Source organism: Ambystoma mexicanum, chromosome 3p (genome assembly GCF_040938575.1).
Source record: "Ambystoma mexicanum isolate Mex_15411 chromosome 3p, UKY_AmexF1_1, whole genome shotgun sequence".
Taxonomy (NCBI): Eukaryota; Metazoa; Chordata; class Amphibia; order Caudata; family Ambystomatidae; genus Ambystoma; species Ambystoma mexicanum.
The window spans coordinates 769,023,210-769,042,770 of NC_090925.1; the positions used below are offsets into that span (position 1 = coordinate 769,023,210).

Consider the following 19,561-nt stretch of genomic DNA (forward strand, 5'->3'; position numbering starts at 1 on the left):
TACAAAAAAGTCCCCCTTTGGTACTAATCAAACAGTCTGTGACTTAAGGAATGAATATCCATTTGCAACTGCAGGACACTTTTTCTAGTGCCTGAGAGTGTTATGGTCCATTCTAACCATGTGAGCCGCCCCTGACCATTTCCTCCAATCTAAAAATAAAATAAGTATTTTTTTAACATTTCATGCTGGGCTCTGGCGCCACCCCTGGGATGCGGCTGCACCCACCTGGGGGAAGCGCCCCACATTTTGAAGACCTCTGCTTTAAACTGCATGCTTACCTGACACTAAGCTGAAGTTCTATTCCTTGTTGTATCATATGTAGTACTGTGTTACAACACACCGATCATATCAAGGCCAGTTTCTGTGTTGAAATCAGATGGATTTTCTCTCCCTGCCAACTGGTTCCCTGACGCTTTTGTTGGGGTTTGCTGCTCAATTATTGCTGAGGAATGCATTCCTGTTTCTCTCAAACAACCGTTGCTTCCCATAGTCTCATGTGGCTGGGTAAATGGTGGCACCAGAGAGCAGTGCTTGCAAACCTGTTCCTCTCTGTTAACTGCCATTCGCTAAAGCCAACATGTGGCTCAATGAACCAGACGATAACAGGTCTTCAAATGGTATGCTCTAAATTCTTCAGCCTTCTCTTTGTAAAATTCTGGTTAACTTGTTTAACTTTTTTGTACCACAATGCAAATCTTACAAATTACCAATAAAGAAAGAAATGATGATTTAGCCAGGTACTTGACATACAAGACTAGTGATGGCATTGTGAATCTGGTGATCCCCTGTATACCCCCTGCAGGGCCAGAATTGTGGAGCTGGCAGTGGTCCCCACCTCCCAGGTTCCACCAGTCCTCATCCGCTAGCCTCCCGTATAGGACCCCATCACATGTGCCACTTTAAGCAGACATTTTCATGCTGGCTGTGTCCAATAATGCCAGTATTACCACTGTAAAAAGATATTTAGGGCCCAATTACAAGATCAGCTGTGTGGGCAAAATCGGCAGGAATGTAGCGGTAATTCTGTTACTGCTGCATTCCCGCCACATTTCCTGGTCCGCCGAACTACGAGATTTGGTGGTAGGGGCCAGATTTACCTCCAGCAAAACGCTGGAGGTAAATCTGACCCCTACCACCAATTTTCAGTGGAATTACCACACCGGGACTACTGCCAGTGGTAGGTCCACCAATAACCCCATGGAGTCCTATGGACTCAGATAATAGGGATTTACACTGCCATGCCCCCACTTGTAATCCTGTGGTAAACCCACGGGACCAAGTGGCAGTAACGGTAATCAATTTTGGCAGTAGTTCGGAGGAAATACTGCCAAATTTGTGATGATGCCTTAATCTGGTTGTGCCAAAATATGGCAGTATTGCCACAGTAAAAACACTCTCATGTTGGTTGTGCCCAATAATGCCAGTATTGGCACTCTAACAAGACATTTTTCATGCTAGCTGTGCCACTATATGCCAGTATTGTCTCTATAAGAACACCTATGTTGGCTGTGCACAATAATGTCAGTATTACTTCTGTAAGAAAAAAAAAAACTCATGATGGCTTCGCCACTATTGCCTTGTAACATGATGACCTGCAGCCAATGGTGCCCAAAAGATGTCACGATTGACATTGAAAATATGACCGGCACACACGTTTTCCCTCCCCCTCAGTCCGCCCCTGCATGTACCAACCTTCCCCACACACACACATACATTGCAAATGCATGCACACATATAGATCTGCTCACATATACACACACACACACGCTCACATTTACACACAGATACACTTTCACACCACACTCATACATCAAGGGTTTTCTGTGGTTGTTCCACAACAATACAGGCAGAGGCATATTACGTTTAGAGAATAGTTATGGCTTTTAGAGTCTCAGGTGGTGACCCTTCCGGATAGTGCTCTCCCACGCCTATCTTTGCATGTGCAGCATCATCCTGGGTACCTAGTAACATCAAGGGATTTATACGATTTGGCCATGGCACAATTGTTTGCGGCCGAATTGACCGTTGTAAATTCGGCTGTGAAGGCAATTTTGCGGCGGCCACATCGGGCTAAACTGAAATCCCCCCACTGGCCCCAATACACTCCTGCACCCACCCCCTACTTACCTTTTCAAGGTCCGCTCATCTCATGGCCCTGCGGTGTCAGATCCGTCCTTCCTACACCAGTCCGATCCGATGCCGCAGGGTCCGCTTTTTTAAAAAAAAATGTTTTCCCCGTCCCCTGCCTCCAAACCTCCAGAAGCAGGGGCCACCCCCGCCACCCCCAAAGGCTATCATTACCAAACATGGGGAGTGGGGGACACCAAATTCTGCCAGATTTACCATACAATCAATTGTAAATGATCAGTTTGGGTACTACCACATCAGGGATCCCAGAAAGGGGATACACATTTATCAACTGCTCCCTCTTCACCCAGACCTCGAACATCAACCACCAAGGAAAAGTAGTTAGAAATTATATTTGCTCACTAACTTTCTTTTTGTGGCCTCAAACCTTAAAGCTTCTAATCAAACTCAATTTCTGCACCACCGCCTTAAGCCATATCACTCTTCCCAACACACAGTTTTTGTTAATTCACACAATGAACCTACCTCTATTATAGATAGAGAGAAGGCCTGAAATGCTTGGGGCACATCAGGTCCACACTACAACAATTCCAATAGCTTGCAATCTGTTCCCAATTTCAATAATGAAACACACACAAATAATACATTCAACCTAGTCATCAAACTGAACCCACTAGGAAATCAATGTCCAGCAAGAGTTGCCACAACCATGAAGCTAACAACACACATACACCCCTCTTCCCTCTCTGTTTCTCACTCTTCCCCAACTCATTTCACAACCCTTCCCCCACATTCAACAGCATGATATTTTCTCAGGGGAACCCAACTGCAGAAAATGGCGTCATATAGAGGACTCACAAGCACAAATACAAAACACATCACAAGAAACCTCATTATTACAGCCCAGATGAGTAAGGGAGACCATAATGAATTGACAGACATATGCACAGGTGAACAGAGAATCCACAAATGTTAGTAAAAGCACACAGAAACATTGATATATATGTACATGTATTTACAGGTCCAACTTATAATGCGCCTCAGACATCATCTGCAGCACAAGATAATGGAGTGTGTGACAATAAGGCATTCTCATCAGCCACTATCGAACCTACAGTAATGGGTAAGTGTGGACCAGCATTCACACACACATGCATGCACACACATACATATACACATACACATTAAACAACATAAACTGTTTTTATGTTTTTCAGGCGAGGACCAAAATGCAGAAAAACAAATTAGTTGCAGCGAGCACAGGCGCCAAAAACATCAATACCACAAGACCGACATGACACAAATGCAAATTACTTCTATCCCCAGTATACATGACACACAGACCTCTCGAACCACCATCACAAAGCTCATCAACAAACTGAACCTTAATAAGCGTCCTCTTTTCACACCCCCACTCCATACAGTGACAACCACAACAACTGGTACTGCTCCTATTCTGACAGTATCCCTCAACATGACAAACACAGACGAACCCAGAAATCAGCTACCTTCTATGAACAATAGGGGGGGACAATTGAACAAGATACGGTCATGGGTGTGGGACTACTTTGACGTGCCACACACACAGGATGTAAAATCGGCTACATCTGTAATATGTAATATCTGCAGGAAATCCATAAAACGAGGCAATCCCCTGAAGTATAGTTTGGGTACCAGCCCTATGTGTAACCATGTCAAAAACAAACATCCATCCACATATAGAAAACACCTTGGCGAAATCCAAACACTGACAAAACTCCCAACCATCATACATCCAACCCAAACGGACAGTACACCCGAAGGCAAAATTGAACCAAATACAGGCCCAAACAATCTCAAAACCACCTCAACCACAAATAGTAATCAAGTAAATTCAACCCCAGGGAAGCACGCACATAAACACAAACACATAAAAACAGAACACGACACGACAGTAACAAAAAGACAAAAAACTAGTGAACACACGTAGGTTGATGGTTGTGCGTATCTCCTCCAGAAAAAGATTTCACCAAGACTATCTTGATTAAAGGATAGTATGTTCATAATGCCAAATATTCTTAGTCCTTAAGGACGGAGATCCTGAGACCACAAAGAAATTGTTGAGCTATCATACAATCAATCATGTGAAAAAGTCCTCTTCACTAAACGTTTTGTTCAAATTGTATGGTTTTTTCTCTATTTGTAGGAAAACAAGATATTATGTTGGGTCTAAAGGATGTCTGCACGAATAACCAGCCCTCCAGATAAGCAGCATACCTTTTTGTTCTCTACTTAAAATTAGGCAAATACTGCCAACAAAACAACAAAGGAACAGATGCCCAGTGGATCTGAAGAGGCCTGTAAGATTAGAAAAACGTTCTTTTAATTTGTTATGTTATATCGCGTTTGTATAGCGCCTACTGTCATTCGTATGGCCTGGGAGTACTGCGAGGATGAACGCACATCGGAGGACTGTAGTCCGATATGTGAGATGTGAAGGAAGGATTCAAAATGCATGTGTGCATTTTAAGCCAGCCGAAAGTAGGTATAGAGGCCTAGGTCCCTGATCGCAGCCCAGGGTAATTACTGGGCAGAAATAAACTCTGGGTATTAAGCGCGTTATAAATAACAGATCATATCAAAAACCTATGTTTCTTTTCAATACAACTTCCAAAAGTAGAGAGTAAAATACTGCCACCTCAAAATTCTATCTGCAGCCCTGTGGATATTCATAGTTTATCCAAGGTTACACAATTTTGAGAATCCATGTAAAGTAGAACACGTGGAAAGATCTAAAGAAATGTATTGAAATTGAAGGCTCAGGATCAAAGAAATGTATTTATTTATATGGGCATGTATCTGCAAAGATGAGATATCTTGCACTAGAAACTCTGCACATGAGCACACAAGAAAGGCTGGCCAATCCCATGTCTAAACAGTAATGTGCCAACTCATTTGCTACATTTCATAATAATGATCATAGAACCCTACAAAGCATGTTACCTAAACTTTATACACCAACAGAAAGCCAACACACAAACAAATCTAACACTTAAACCAACACTATTACAGCAAATATGTTTCTTTTGACCACAACAAAGTTAATTCCAAGTGCTACTTTCAAAATTGCCATACTCGAATACTTGTGTACAGGCAATCCTTTCATTAGCATCAATGCAAGAAATGAACCAAATTGTGTTTGTGATAAAATAACATTTGAAAAGACCCAGGCGGAGGACCATGGTGCTAATAGCACCATGGTCCATGCCGTTAACTTACCGACTCCGCCATGGAGAAAGGGGGAATTACCACCCCATTACAAGGTTGGCGGGGCGGTAATTCCCCCTTCCTCCATGGCCCTTCCCCATTCCCATTTTTGCCCCATAGGGGCAAATTGCGGCACCGTACTTAGCACCAAGGTCCCTTTGAGGGTCCCTACTTTAACGGCTGGTAAAACCAGCCGTTAAGGTCGAGTCCCGCAAAGGGACCTCGTAATCAGGCGCTAAGTGTTTAAAGACGCTGCAGCCTTTTACGACATATTTTCAGCGTAAGTTTCAGCAAAGATGCACAAGTCTTCTGGACCTTTGATTTTACTGGTTATGTTCATTGTTTCAGAAGTGGCTCTGAACATGTCATAGAATCATTACTTTAGCCTGAGTTTGCCTCGTCAAAATATTTATGTTGATTATTGTTCATCATAGCACCTACCATTTTTCAGCAACTTGTTGCCCTCTTGTATAAGGCCCAATTAAAAAAATAGGCACCAGCTTCACATAGGAAAAGTAGTTATTGTCCTGTCAGAGAAAAATAAAACTAAGAATGGATTCCCAAGTAGATTCCACTCATGATCTATGGTGCCAAGCTTAACCACAAGATAGCACCTGGTAAATGTTAGGTCTGCTGCCTGGCCTACAAGGTGTAAAGTGGAAGCTGTTTTCAGGGAGAATTAGTTTTGCTTTTAAGACTGCCTACAACAAGATGTGCATATCCCAAATTACTCTAGGAGAAAGTCCTAACTCCTACATATACACATATGCAGGCATGCAGTTATGTTGTTCACCTCTGTCTGGGTGCCACAGGTTCACTGTGGGAAATGACCCACAGTGCATGCAGGAGTCATTTAAATGTATTGTGTGACCCCATATTGAAAAAGTTCAAGAGCATTTGACGTCAGGCACATATGTCCAGTCATGACCCAGTGAAGCACCATCACAAGGGATGGAAACTAACGGCTACATATTTGAGACCTAAGATCACTAAAAGTCATATATTCTGTGTACTTCCCAAAATTGTTCAGAATGCAAAATCACCTGATGGAAGCCAAGCAGAAATACATAGAAAAAGATCCCTTCAGCACATATTGCATGAATGAGGATCCTTCTTGAAAAACAATAGATGTTATTTGAATAGACGAAGGCCATGATAACCCTAATAGCAACATTACACTGTTGTATACCAATATTCCACAAGGTGAGGGAGTACGCATAAACCGCCATGAAACAACATTTACCTTTTTTGACAAATCTGCAGAATCTTCATCTTGGCAAGACCTGCAATTTCTCTTCCTCTTATGCATGGAAGGGATTGAGGAGTGTCGGGACTCAGTTGTTTGCAACAGTACGTGCCTGGCAGAGATCGCTAGGTACAGAGTGATCACCTGCGAATAATAAGTGCAGGCCTTTGAGAAGCCAATGGGTGCCTGAAGGCAAGTGCTGGGATGGGGTGGAAGGCTGAGGGCGATTGGGTGGAAGGCCGGGACCCAGAAGGACACGTAAGATTCCAGGCCACCAATCTCAGCGACTGTGAGGTATTAGCCCCGGAGTGAGAGGGGGAAAGAGGAGGTGAAGAGGAAAGTCGTGAAGAGCTTCTGAAATTTGAGGAGATCCAGCTCAAGATGGAGTGGAAGGGGGAGGCTGTTCCAGAGGAGGGAACCAGCCGAGGCGAGAGATTTGCCACCAGCTTTCTGCTTAGAAAAGTACTTGACATGAAGAGAGTTGGAGCTGGAGGAGCATAGAGATCTGGACTGAAGGTATTTGATGAGAGAAAGTTGTAGATAGATTTGTACTCGGCCCCAGACAGCCTTATGGATGATGCAGAGGAATTTGAATTTAATTCTTGCAGCAACCGGGAACCAATAGAGGGGTTTTGGGGCAGGAGAGATATGGTCCCTGTGCTTGAGGCCAAGGATAAGTCTTGCAGCCCTATTCTGGACAAGTTGGAGGGGGCAGAGAGAGGAAGAGGGTAGATTAAGGAAGAGGCTGTTGCAGTAGTCCAGCCTAGATAGCACCAGAGCTCTGGCAACATTGAGCTTCTGGGGAAAAGTGAGGAAAGGAAGGATACCTTTGAGGCGGTGGAGTTGAAAATGGACCTTCGTGGCAAGGTCCAAGATGTGAGGGAAGAAAGATAGAAAAGAGTCGAAGATGACTCCAAGGTTTCTGTCTCGAAATGCGGAAGATGGGGAGAGCCCATACAGGGTGGCCACAGTGAAGGGAGGAAAGAGGGAATGGGAGTCCCAAAAGGAAGGATCTTTGTCTTGCTGGCATTGAGGCAGAGATCATTGGAAGCACACAAGGACTGGGCAGCAGATAGGCAGTCAGGATTGCTAGAGGAAATAGAGAGAGCATCAGAGGGAAGTTTGAAGAAGAGTTGGGTGTCATCTGCATAACATTGGAAGAGGGGGGAAAAAGTGGAGATAAGGTGAGCAAGCCGAGCGAGATAGATGTTAAAGAGCTAAGGGTGAGAGGTTAGAGCTCTGGGGAAAGTCACAGGTGGAGATAGAGGTAGGTGTCATTATCTCTGCTTCCAAAAGATCAGGACTTGCCCAACTCCCTTGGAAGCAGACCCATAACCCCGGTTCCGAGTGCCAGCCAGTCCCAATTGGGACCTTTTGGACCCTGTCCTGGCGCCAGTGGAACCAGGCTCATAAAGATGCCCAGTCCCAGCGCTGGAAGCGCCGGGCTCATAATGCTTGGGTGGACATACCTGCAGCAGACCATGCTGCTTACTTACCTGCCAGTTGAGCCCCTGATCCTCTTCTGTTTGGGACTACTTTTCCTGTTGGGTGGGGCAGGAGCCACTCCCTAGGTTCAGAACACTGGAACTCTTCTGGAAAGCAGGAACTCTTTTCTTACCTAGTCGAGGCTGTGGAAGGAGACACCTAAGCACTACAGGAGGCTATTTAAACCACACCCGATGGATGAATCTTGCTTTGCGTTATTCTGCATTCTCTGCAGCAGAACGCTCATCGTGTCTTCAGCTTCTGATCCTGGGCCTAAGGGAACAAAGGCTTATCATCCTGGAATCCAGTCTTCAGCAGCACCTGTAAAGACAAAGAAAGAACAGGTTAGCACTACGGTCTTCAGTGGCAGCGCATCTCTTACCTGGTTCATCGGCTGTCACCAACGCCTCGCGCTGCATTCCGGCATCTGAAAGACAAAGGCTTACCTACTCTTCGCATGCTCCGGAGGTCTTCGCACTGCATTCCGGCATCTGAAAGACAAAGGCTTACCTACTCTTCGCATGCTCCGGAGGTCTTCGCACTGCATTCCGGCATCTGAAAGACAAAAGCTTACCAGCTCGTCGCACGCTCCGGAGGTCTTCGGCGCTGCATCCCGCATCTGAAAGACAAAAGAAGGTGCGTTTAAAGACATTGGGCAACTTTATTACTCACGTGCCATTACTCCTTCCCACGCCGAATCCAGTGGGTATTCCAGCACCCTTCAGCTTCTCTAAAGCTCCGAACTTGTACCTGCAAGATAAAAGGGACAGTTAGTGCGCATCGTGAAGCAGGCTACAAGCGCTTACTTACGTGCTTCCAGGAGCTTCTATTCCTCACGCGGGTTCGATCCTCAATTCTCTTCAGCCCGCCATCCGCCATCGCCGGAACCCTGCAAAACAAGAGATATCATTACAAAAGACTTTTAAGACATTTGAAGTGCCCAGAACTTACCGTTCGTGCAGTTAACGACGGACAGCAGTCCTCTGAGGTCAAGAGGCCTGCACCCTTATCCAGTGAAGAAACTGGTTACGGCACCCTGCCCCGAGTCAGATGGAGAGCTCGGCATTCACTTACCTAAGGTGAGGGCGTTAACCTTTGGGGTTCTACAGGAGAAGAGAAAGGGAAGAGGAGAGAGGCACCCAATAACCCCAGTTCATTAATCCCATATTTTCTATCTGCAGACATCTTACTCTTCGAGTCAGACATACAGTGCACAGAGGTCCAGCCCAAAGAGCCAACCGTGTGTTACACATCACCTTTGAAGATACGGCATTCACCCAGTCAAGACCGGCGCCTCTGCGGGAATCAGGTGAGCGTTACAGAACGCAAAGCCGACCGCAAAACTCCCACCCAGGCGCTATGGAAATCTCGGATACCGACCAGCTAGCTCAGTTACTTGGGGAACTAAGAGCAGAAGTGCATGCAGCCCGTCAGGAAACGAACAGACGATCTCGCTAGACAATTGCTACAGTCACAAGCCAGACAAACTCCGTTACCCGCATCAGGGGCAAATCTTCCTTCAACATCCTCTACGAACCCAGTGCAGATCAACCTACCTGGGAATGTACCTCTGGCTCCGCCCGAACAATTTTCTGGTGACCCAAAGAGGTTTGCAGTATTTATTAATCAGTGCCGGTTGCACTTCTTATGCCGGCCAGCAGCCTTTCCAACTGATCAAGCTAAGGTAGCTTTCGTGCTTTCGTACCTTAGTGGCAATGCGGCAGACTGGTCGATCCCTCTAGTTAATCAAGATGATCCTGTTCTCCATGATTTTCAAGCTTTTCAGCTCAGTATGGAAAAACTGTTTGCAAGACATTCACAGGGGCAGGCCTTGGACAATGAGCTCCTTTCATTGCGACAGGGTAATCAAGACCTTTTGGCTTATATTGCGTCTTTCAACAGACTGATAGTGGAACTCGATGGCCTGAGGACAAAAGGATTACGCTGTTTTATAGAGGTTTACGTGGAGAGCTCAAAGATGTGTTAGCCCAAGTAGTGAATCCCCCGCAAGACTGTTCGGACTATATTGACTTAGTCGTTCAAATTGACCACAGACTGCAGAACAGGAAGGCCGATCGTTCCAAGTTTGATGCTCGAGTATTTTCCAAATCACCAACTCCTACCAAAGAAGTAGACTCCGGGGAACCCATGCAAATAGGGGGCCTGAAAGGACCACTAACACAAAAGGAGCGGGAAAGGAGAAAACAGCTGCAATTATGCCTCTATTGCGGAAACTCGGGGCACTTTCTTCGAGACTGTCCGGTGAAACCAGCCAAGAAGGCAGTAGGAGCTGCAGTTACCAGGGTCACAAACTCTGAGCAGGGAAACGACCTCGCCCGACAAGAATAGAGGTCCTCTTGCCGAGCGTTATAACCAGTTCCGTGACCTCGCATTTCGTGATACCTATGGTCCTCATTAGCCCTGAACATCCGGATCGATTACATGCGATTGAAGCTTACGTCGACAGCGGTGCCATCGGCAATTATGTGGATCATGAAATGGTTTTGAGGATGAATCTGACTCTTTGTCCAAAGGCTGCAAAGGACGTCATTACTACGGTGGATGGTACGGAGATAGCCTCCGGACCAGTAACGCATACCACCCAAGAAGTGACGCTAATAAGTCAAAATAGACACCATGAGAAGATCGTGTTCGATGTGATCAAGGCCCCTCAGTTCCAGATTATTCTAGGAATTCCTTGGTTAGAAAAGCACAATCCTCAGATCGATTGGTGAGAAAGAACGGTTCAGTTTCCAGAATGTGTCTCTACTTGTCACCCTCGACCTGGTGTTGCACTGGCAGCAATTTCCTCGGAGGCTCCCCAGTTACCTCCTGAATACCTAGAATTCCAAGATGTTTTCCGGAAGGATCAGGCTAACTCTCTACCTCCTCATAGGTCTTATGACTGCCAGATAGACCTGATACCTGGATCTACTCCTCCTTGTAGTAGAATTTATGCCCTCACCGAGCCTGAGAATCTTCACCTCCGACAATACCTGGATCAATACCTAGCGAATGGGTTTATTCGTCCTTCCAAGTCCCCTGCTTCCTTAGCTTTGTACTTCGTTCCAAAAAAAGAAGGGGACCTTAGAACTTGTATAGATTATCGCGCCCTGAACCAGATCACCGTTAAGAATAGATATCCGTTACCTTTGATCCCTGAATTCCTGGACCAAGTCAGAAAAGCATGCATATATACAAAGCTGGATCTTAGAGGAGCCTACCACTTGGTACGAGTAAAAGAGGGCGATGAATGGAAGACGGCCTTCCGCACCAAGTATGGGCTATTTGAATATCAGGTCATGCCCTTTGGACTTTGCAATGCCCCGGCCGCCTTTCAATATTTTATGAACGATGTCCTCAGAGAGCTCATAGATGTGTGTGTTGTTGTTTACATTGACGACATCCTCGTTTATTCTTCATCGGAAACTGAACATCGGAAACACGTGAAAATGGTCCTCGAGAGATTGCGTCAACACAAACTTTTTGCTAAGTTGGAAAAATGTGTTTTCAACGTGACTGAAGTTGAATTCTTGGGATTCATATTATCACCTAGCGGAGCGCGTATGGATTCAAAGAAGGTCGATGCAATTCTCAAATGGCCATCGCCATTCTCCGTAAAAGGTGTTCAAAGCATGTTAGGCTTCGCTAACTTTAACCGCAGGTTTATCCCTGAATTCTCTCGAATAGTCCAGCCCATCACCGCCTTGTTAAAGAAAAACAAACGTTTTGAATGGTCTACCGAGGCGGAACAAGCTTTCCAGAATTTGAAGACTAGATTTATCTCTGCACCGATCTTAAAACATCCTCGCCCAGAACTCCCCTACATCGTTGAAACTGATGCTTCAAGCCTTGCCATGGGGGCAGTTCTATCACAAAAGGACCCAGTAACCAATCAGTTGCATTCCGTGGCATTTTGGTCCTGCAAATTCTCACCTCCTGAAATCAATTACACCATTACTGATAAGGAACTTCTAGCTATCAAGTCCGCCTTTAAGGCTTGGCGGCATTATCTTCTGGGGGCCCGACACACCGTTACTGTGATTACAGATCACCGAAACCTGCAATATTTGAAAACCGCAAAAGCTCAATCCTCTAGGCAACTCCGTTGGGCACTATTCTTTGCCGAGTTTGACTTCATAATTACCTATCGACCTAGTACAAAAAACGGTAAAGCTGATGCCCTTTCTCGGATGGGAGTGGAAGAACATTTGATCAATCCTAAACCTGTACCTATCATTCCCGAACAAAGAATTCTGGGTGTAATCGCCACACAATCCATAGAGGAAGTTAAGGATAAAGCCAGGCTACTGGTAACTCCAGCAGACATACAGAATTGGCATCTGCAGGGAAAGGACTTTACGGTGAAGGACAACCTTTTATATTTCCAAGCACGGTTATACCTGCCCAGCACAGATTTACAGAAAAAGGTAATCTCTTGTTATCACGGATCTTTAATGGAAGGACATCCCGGTATGGCCAAAACCTCGGAAAAGATCAAGCGCTACTTCTGGTGGCCGTCTTGGAAAAAAGATATCAGAGACTTTATAATGTCCTGTGGAGTATGCACCCAAAACAAGAGTCAAAAGGAAAAACCAGCCGGCCTCTTACGCCCTATTGACATCCCACCTCGCCCTTGGCATACGCTTTCTATGGACTTCATCACCGATCTACCTCCATGCTCCGGATACAATACGATCCTAGTAATCGTGGACCTATTCTCCAAGATGGCGCATTTCATTCCACTCAAAGGCTTACCAACAGCAGCAACTCTGGCCCGAGAATTTCTCGAAAACATCGTCCGACTGCATAGTTTTCCTTCAGTTCTAATTTCGGATCGAGGGAGTCAATTTATTTCTCATTTTTGGCGAAGTTGCTGTCGGTCGGCTCAAATTGATGTGAGACTTTCGACCAGCCACCACCCTCAAACCGACGGACAAACCGAGAGGACCAATCAAACTCTGGAACAGTATTTGCGCTGCATGCTACAACAAACTGAAACAACTTGGAAAGATATCCTTTGGATAGCCGAATATGCCTACAATAATTCTGTCCACTCGGGAACTGGGAAGACCCCGTTTTTTCTTTTATACGGTAGTCACCCTCGAACCTCGGAGTTGGATCCACTCCAAGATCTTGGAACACCAGCAGTAGACCACCTGCATTCTACAATCACCCAAGCCTTTAAGGAAGCCGTTTCTCACCTTCAAAGGGCTAAAGAACAATACAAGAAAGGAGCAGACCAACATCGGAAGGAAGCCCCCAGTATCAAGTAGGAGATCAAGTCTGGTTATCCACCAAATATCTACCTCTAAAAGGACCACGCACATTCAACCCAAGATACCTTGGTCCCTATTCCATCACTACCATAGTAAATCCAGTAGCGGTCAAGTTGGACTTGTCCCCTCACATGAAGATACATCCGGTCTTCCACGTCTCTCTATTAAAACCCGTGCAACCTCAAACCCGACTAACTAAATCTCCAAAACCTATTCTAGTTGACGGAGAACTCGAGTTTGAAGTCAAAAGCATCCTGGATTCCAAGATCTCCAAATCTAAACTATTTTACCTGATTGACTGGAAAGGCTACGGTCCCCAAGAAAGATCCTGGGAACCTGCAGAATATGTCCACGCGCCTCGTCTAATCAAAAGATTTCATCGAACATTTCCTAACAAGCCAAAACCCCCGGAGAAGCCCGGTTTGGGAGGGGCCTTGAGGGGGGGTGCTGTCATGATCTCTGCTTCCAAAAGATCAGGACTTGCCCAACTCCCTTGGAAGCAGACCCATTACCCCGGTTCCTAGTGCCAGCCAGTCCCAATTGGGACCATTTGGACCCTGTCCTGGCGCCAGTGGCACCAGGCTCATAAAGATGCCCAGTCCCAGCGCTGGAAGCGCCGGGCTCATAATGCTTGGGTGGACTTATCTGCAGGAGACCATGCTGCTTACTTACCTGCCAGTTGAGCCCCTGATCCTCTTCTGTTTGGGACTACTTTCCTGTTGGGTGGGGCAGGAGCCACTCCCTAGGTTCAGAACACTGGAACTCTTCTGGAAAGCAGGAACTCTTTTATTACCTAGGCGAGGCTGTGGAAGGAGACACCTAAGCACTACAGGAGGCTATTTAAACCACACCCGATGGATGAATCTTGCTTTGCGTTATTCTGCATTCTCTGCAGCAGAACGCTCATCGTGTCTTCAGCTTCTGATCCTGGGCCTAAGGGAACAAAGGCTTATCATCCTGGAATCCAGTCTTCAGCAGCACCTGTAAAGACAAAGAAAGAACAGGTTAGCACTACGGTCTTCAGTGGCAGCGCATCTCTTACCTGGTTCATCGGCTGTCACCAACGCCTCGCGCTGCATTCCGGCATCTGAAAGACAAAGGCTTACATACTCTTCGCATGCTCCGGAGGTCTTCGCACTGCATTCCGGCATCTGAAAGACAAAAGCTTACCAGCTCTTCGCACGCTCCGGAGGTCTTCGGCGCTGCATCCCGCATCTGAAAGACAAAAGAAGATGCGTTTAAAGACATTGGGCAACTTTATTACTCACGTGCCATTACTCCTTCCCACGCCGAATCCAGTGGGTATTCCAGCACCCTTCAGCTTCTCTAAAGCTCCGAACTTGTACCTGCAAGATAAAAGGGACAGTTAGTGCGCATCGTGAAGCAGGCTACAAGCGCTTACTTACGTGCTTCCAGGCGCTTCTATTCCTCACGCGGGTTCGATCCTCAATTCTCTTCAGCCCGCCATCCGCCATCGCCGGAACCCTGCAAAACAAGAGATATCATAACAAAAGACTTTTAAGACATTTGAAGTGCCCAGAACTTACCGTTCGTGCAGTTAACGACGGACAGCAGTCCTCTGAGGTCAAGAGGCCTGGACCCTTATCCAGTGAAGAAACTGGTTACGGCACCCTGCCCCGAGGCAGATGGAGAGCTCGGCGTTCACTTACCTAAGGTGAGGGCGTTAACCTTTGGGGTTCTACAGGAGAAGAGAAAGGGAAGAGGAGAGAGGCACCCAATAACCCCAGTTCATTAATCCCATATTTTCTATCTGCAGACATCTTACTCTTCGAGTCAGACATACAGTGCACAGAGGTCCAGCCCAAAGAGCCAACCGTGTGTTACACATCACCTTTGAAGATACGGCATTCACCCAGTCAAGACCGGCGCCTCTGCGGGAATCAGGTGAGCGTTACAGTAGGAGAGGAGAAATGTCATGGGTAATTCAGAAACCCTACCCTCCACTGAAGTATGGCTCCTGGAAGGGGTTTTTCAGAGTACGCCGTAGGTCCACCTTTTTTGCAAGTTCCATAACAGCTTTAGGGTTCAAATTCTGGCAGGAAACACACTCCGAGACATAATGGTCCACGGCCAGACAACAAATTCAGATGGTGTGGAAGCCAGTAATCGACATCTTTGAAGTGCAGTCCTGAAGTCTTCTACGAACTTGGCATAGTGATAGAAATTTAGAAAAAGATGACGCAGAGAAAATCTGTGATGAAAATATTCCTGACAGAGCGTGTTTAGCGCATAGAAAAAAGGAACTGAGAACATGGCGCTAGGTGTGCCAGATACATAGCATGGACTCAGTCACTTCCAGGGTGAGGGGCGGTCTGTCGGGGAGAGTTGGCGCCGAGGCACACCACTTATCTTGCTGGGGAAAAAAATGTCTGATGCCTGCTGCCGTGGCCAGCATATCTCTAAAATGAGGAATCTGTCGAGGATACATTCCATTAGACATATTTATATGTAGGTGTGTGCTGCCACATCACAGAAACATGTCAGACTGTCCCCCAACTCCTAGCAAAATATGAAAGTACAGAGAAAAAAATTAAATATCCTGTGAAATAAAGTGCAAATTACACAAGTACAAAAATACAGTCCGTTCATTGCAGCGCATAGGGGGTGTCAAGAGCAGACAAGCACATGTTTTGCATCTTTCGTGCTTTCTCAAGACAGTCGCTTGATATAATACATTTTTTTACTCCTTTCTGAAATGCATTAAAATGATGAACAAAAGTATTCCAAGTGCAGAAGTCCATTTATTTTAAGAAATTATGAAAATGTTTATAAGTACAATGCAGGACATCAGCCTAACTGACGCTAATTAATTTCTTTGCAATGTTAGAGCGGTTACAAAGTACAAAAAGGGAGAGTAAAAGGACTACTTTCTTGGGAAGAGTTTTCTCTTCTCCCAATATATATATATATATATATATATATATATATATATATATATATATATATATATTTCTGAGGCTTTTGGAATCTGCTTAGATCACATGCTGTGCATAGGCCGACATCTAGTGGAAGCTGCAGAGTATTACAGTTTGTTTTTCGAAACTCGAAAAGGGGCGTCGAGCTAGGGCGTGCCAGTAATACTATCCCTAGTGTGACATCCATTGTACCCATGATCCCTCACGCGTGTAGGACCCTCACATTGTTTTTTTCCGCCATACTTGTCGGAAGCATAGTTGCAGAGTTCCCTGGCTTTTAGCCATTTATCATAGAATTATCAAAAAATTCCCGTTCTCAAACCCCACGTCGAAGATCGCCGAAGATCGACGTTGATACCTGAGACCAAGGAAGAACAGCCGTCGAGACTGCACGACGGACTTTGGGCCTCGGAAGGCCTCTGGCCTCGGCCCGGGCCTCAAAAGGCCTCTGGCCTCGGCCCTGCAAGTAGGGAGAGTGGGGGGTGGACATACACACACACACTTGTTTCCTACATATACCCGCCCGCTGCCAGGTATTGACATATGGTGAGTACTCCATTTAAATTCTGCCCAAAGTGCAACCGTATGTTCCCCAGGGTAGATAAATATAACACCTGTAACCTGTGTCTTCCAAGGGACCACCCGAGGCAAATTGTGGAGCTTGTAAGCTCTTCAAGGCCAAGACACTTAAGGACCGCTCCACCAAACGTTGGGCCCACTACGCCAGGCAACTCGAAGCCATGGACGCAGTGGGTTCCTTCAGCGATGGCAGCAACACCACCGTATCGGACGGCGAGGGCACAGGGGTGTCGTTAGGCACTCAAGCGCAAGCCCCTGACCTCGGACGACTGACTGGCGGGTCAGTTATGGGGACAACACCCGGCGGCAAGAGCGCTACCCACACCTCTTCCACTAAACACACTAACCCCTCCCGAGATTCGACACGTGTGTCGAGTGATCGGAATAAAAAGGCACAGAGAAAGCGGTCCGTCGAATCGGTGTCCTCTGGGCGTTCCAGGTCACGGTCGCCCCATGACACACAGCAACCATCCACGATTGCTAAGAGTGCCACACTACCTAAAGTCACGTAGGTATGGTCGGCAGAAGACGAATCCGACCTCTACCCCCAGGCAGCACGTTCGACGACTACTCCGGTAGTTCGTTCGGCGTTTGCTTCTGAGATTCCACGCCCCACTGCCAAGACTCCCGAATCTCGTGATCGATCCTCTAATTCTCGACGCCAGGCGTCGAAAGATTCAGGAAAATCCAAGGGGTCAGGAAAACATTCCTCTACACATGGGAAAGGGGAAAACAACATAAGAAGGCCTCTGAAGACCAGGTTCAGAAGGAGAAACACCCCAAATCTTTAGAAAAGTCCAAGGCCCCTGACCCTGTCACTAGGCCAAAAATTGTCCCTCCCACTCCCCAGGATATGGGAATAGAGGAGGGACCACAGCAGGAAAGGGTTATTCAAAGTTCCAAAGAATGGAACTCGGAAGACATTGACAGAGTAATGAGGAGAATGTCCTTTTTTGTAGATTTTTACTTATTTTACTAATTACTTCCAGAGCTATCACAATACCCCTGCTACCTCTGCCCCTTCGGGATCCAAAGACCCTCAAACTCCTACTAAGAGACTCCGTACTGAGACTCCAGTTCAGGGGCTGATTTCAGACCCTTTCAGTGTTGAACCTTGCCAGCAGTATGGTGAGGATTCGGAAGTACAAATATTAGACGACCAGATCAGGGTCGATTACTGTGGAGATCATGAGGACCAGGAAGAGGAGGAGGAAGAAGACAAGGCGGAGGCCTATAGTCTCAACTATCCTATTCCCAAGGAACCCCCGGTGAACGACTCACCCGTTGACAATCAGCCCTTTCTTAACGAAGTTTTAGCTAAGGCGGCAGCCCATTTCCAAATTGACACTCAGGGGGCCCAAGAAGAGAGAGATTTTGCAGAGCAAATTCTAGGGGATAAAAGATCCATTGCCCAGGCTATCCCCATTCTAAAGTCTACTCAACGCAGAATCGATACTTCTCTGCTCACCCCTAATCTTACCCAGGCAGTCAACCCACGAATAGAAAAGTTATTCAGGGCGCTCCCTCTGACCCACTTTACATAAGGGGTCAGCTAAAACCCGACTCATTAGTGGTTACAACCACCAGGAAAAGTGTGGGAACTCCACTAGCATCTTCAGAAGCTCCCCCAGACAAGGAGAGCAAGAGAATATATGGGCTAGAAAGGAAGGTGGCATCCACATCTGCATACCAAGCACGTATTGCCAATACCACCACTCTGCTGGCAAGCTACAACTGCCACCAATGCGAACAGGTAGCTGCCCTCATTGCCTCCGCACCAGAACCTCTAAAGAGCCAGTTGGCCCAGATTATTCGGAAGGAAGATTAGTGTCCGGATGCATTCTCAAGGCTAACTTCGATGCAGCAGACAATGCAGGGAGGCTGATAGCAGAAAGCACAGTAATCAAAAGACACGCTTGGCTGAGGCAGTCAGGGTATAAACCCGAGACCCAAGCCACCCTCATTGACATGACGGTGGAACCAAACGTCCTGTTTGGAAAAGCAGTGGAGGAAGTGCTAAAAACGGCTAAGGACGAATATGACACCTTAAAGTCCCTTGGCCAAATAACAAATAAACCCACAAACCAGCAGGGAAATAATTATTTTCGTCGCTTTCGCTGCCAAAACTCCCAGAGAGGGTCCAATTACTATCAGAACCAAGGAACCTCGTGGGGTGGCAACCAACAGGCTACCCAAAATTTCTCCAGAGGTCAAAAGAGGGGTCGCGCTAGGGGGAGAGGCAGCCCAAGTAGAGGCGCTACGCCTCCCAATAAACAACAGTGACGTTCCGCTCCGGGTCCCTTCCCATGCATCCCCCGTAGGGGGGCGCATTTCCACCTTCACCCACGCATGGGAAGGGATCCTTTCGGACGGATGGGTGCTGTCCACAGTGTTCGCGGGATACTGTATAGAGCTACTGGAGCACCCCCGCAACCATCCTCCAAGACAGAAGATACACTCCTTGGAGCACCAAAGAATCCTCCTCGAGGAGATCGTCATTCTTCTTGCAAAGGACACAATAGAACTTGTCCCTGCAACCAGGTAAACAAGGGTATTTATTCAACTTACTTCCTTGTGCCAAAAAAAATCTAACAATGCGTATCTATCAAGCCACAAATATTTCGCATGACTACACTCCAGGAAGTAATCCCTCTTCTAAAAAGAGGAGATTACATGGCAACATTGGATATGAAAGATGCTTA

The 19,561-nt window shown here is 46.5% G+C and overlaps 1 protein-coding gene across 4 annotated transcripts in view; it reads left to right on the forward strand.

Annotated features, from left to right (window-relative positions):
* The window catches only part of LOC138580846 (zinc finger protein 615-like), a 338,520-nt gene that overhangs the window by 199,145 nt on the left and 119,814 nt on the right, over window positions 1-19,561 (forward strand). For 2 of the 4 annotated variants that reach the window (XM_069651715.1, XM_069651717.1), the window contains 2 exons: window positions 3,110-3,211; window positions 3,306-4,919. The exons of 1 other annotated variant lie outside the window; for it this stretch is intronic. In XM_069651715.1, coding sequence (XP_069507816.1) covers window positions 3,110-3,211; window positions 3,306-4,057 — 854 coding nt within the window. In that variant the 3' untranslated portion in view covers window positions 4,058-4,919. Of the gene's footprint in view, window positions 1-3,109; window positions 3,212-3,305; window positions 4,920-19,561 lie in introns of those variants that run through there. One more of the 4 variants, XM_069651716.1, reaches the window with a different exon arrangement.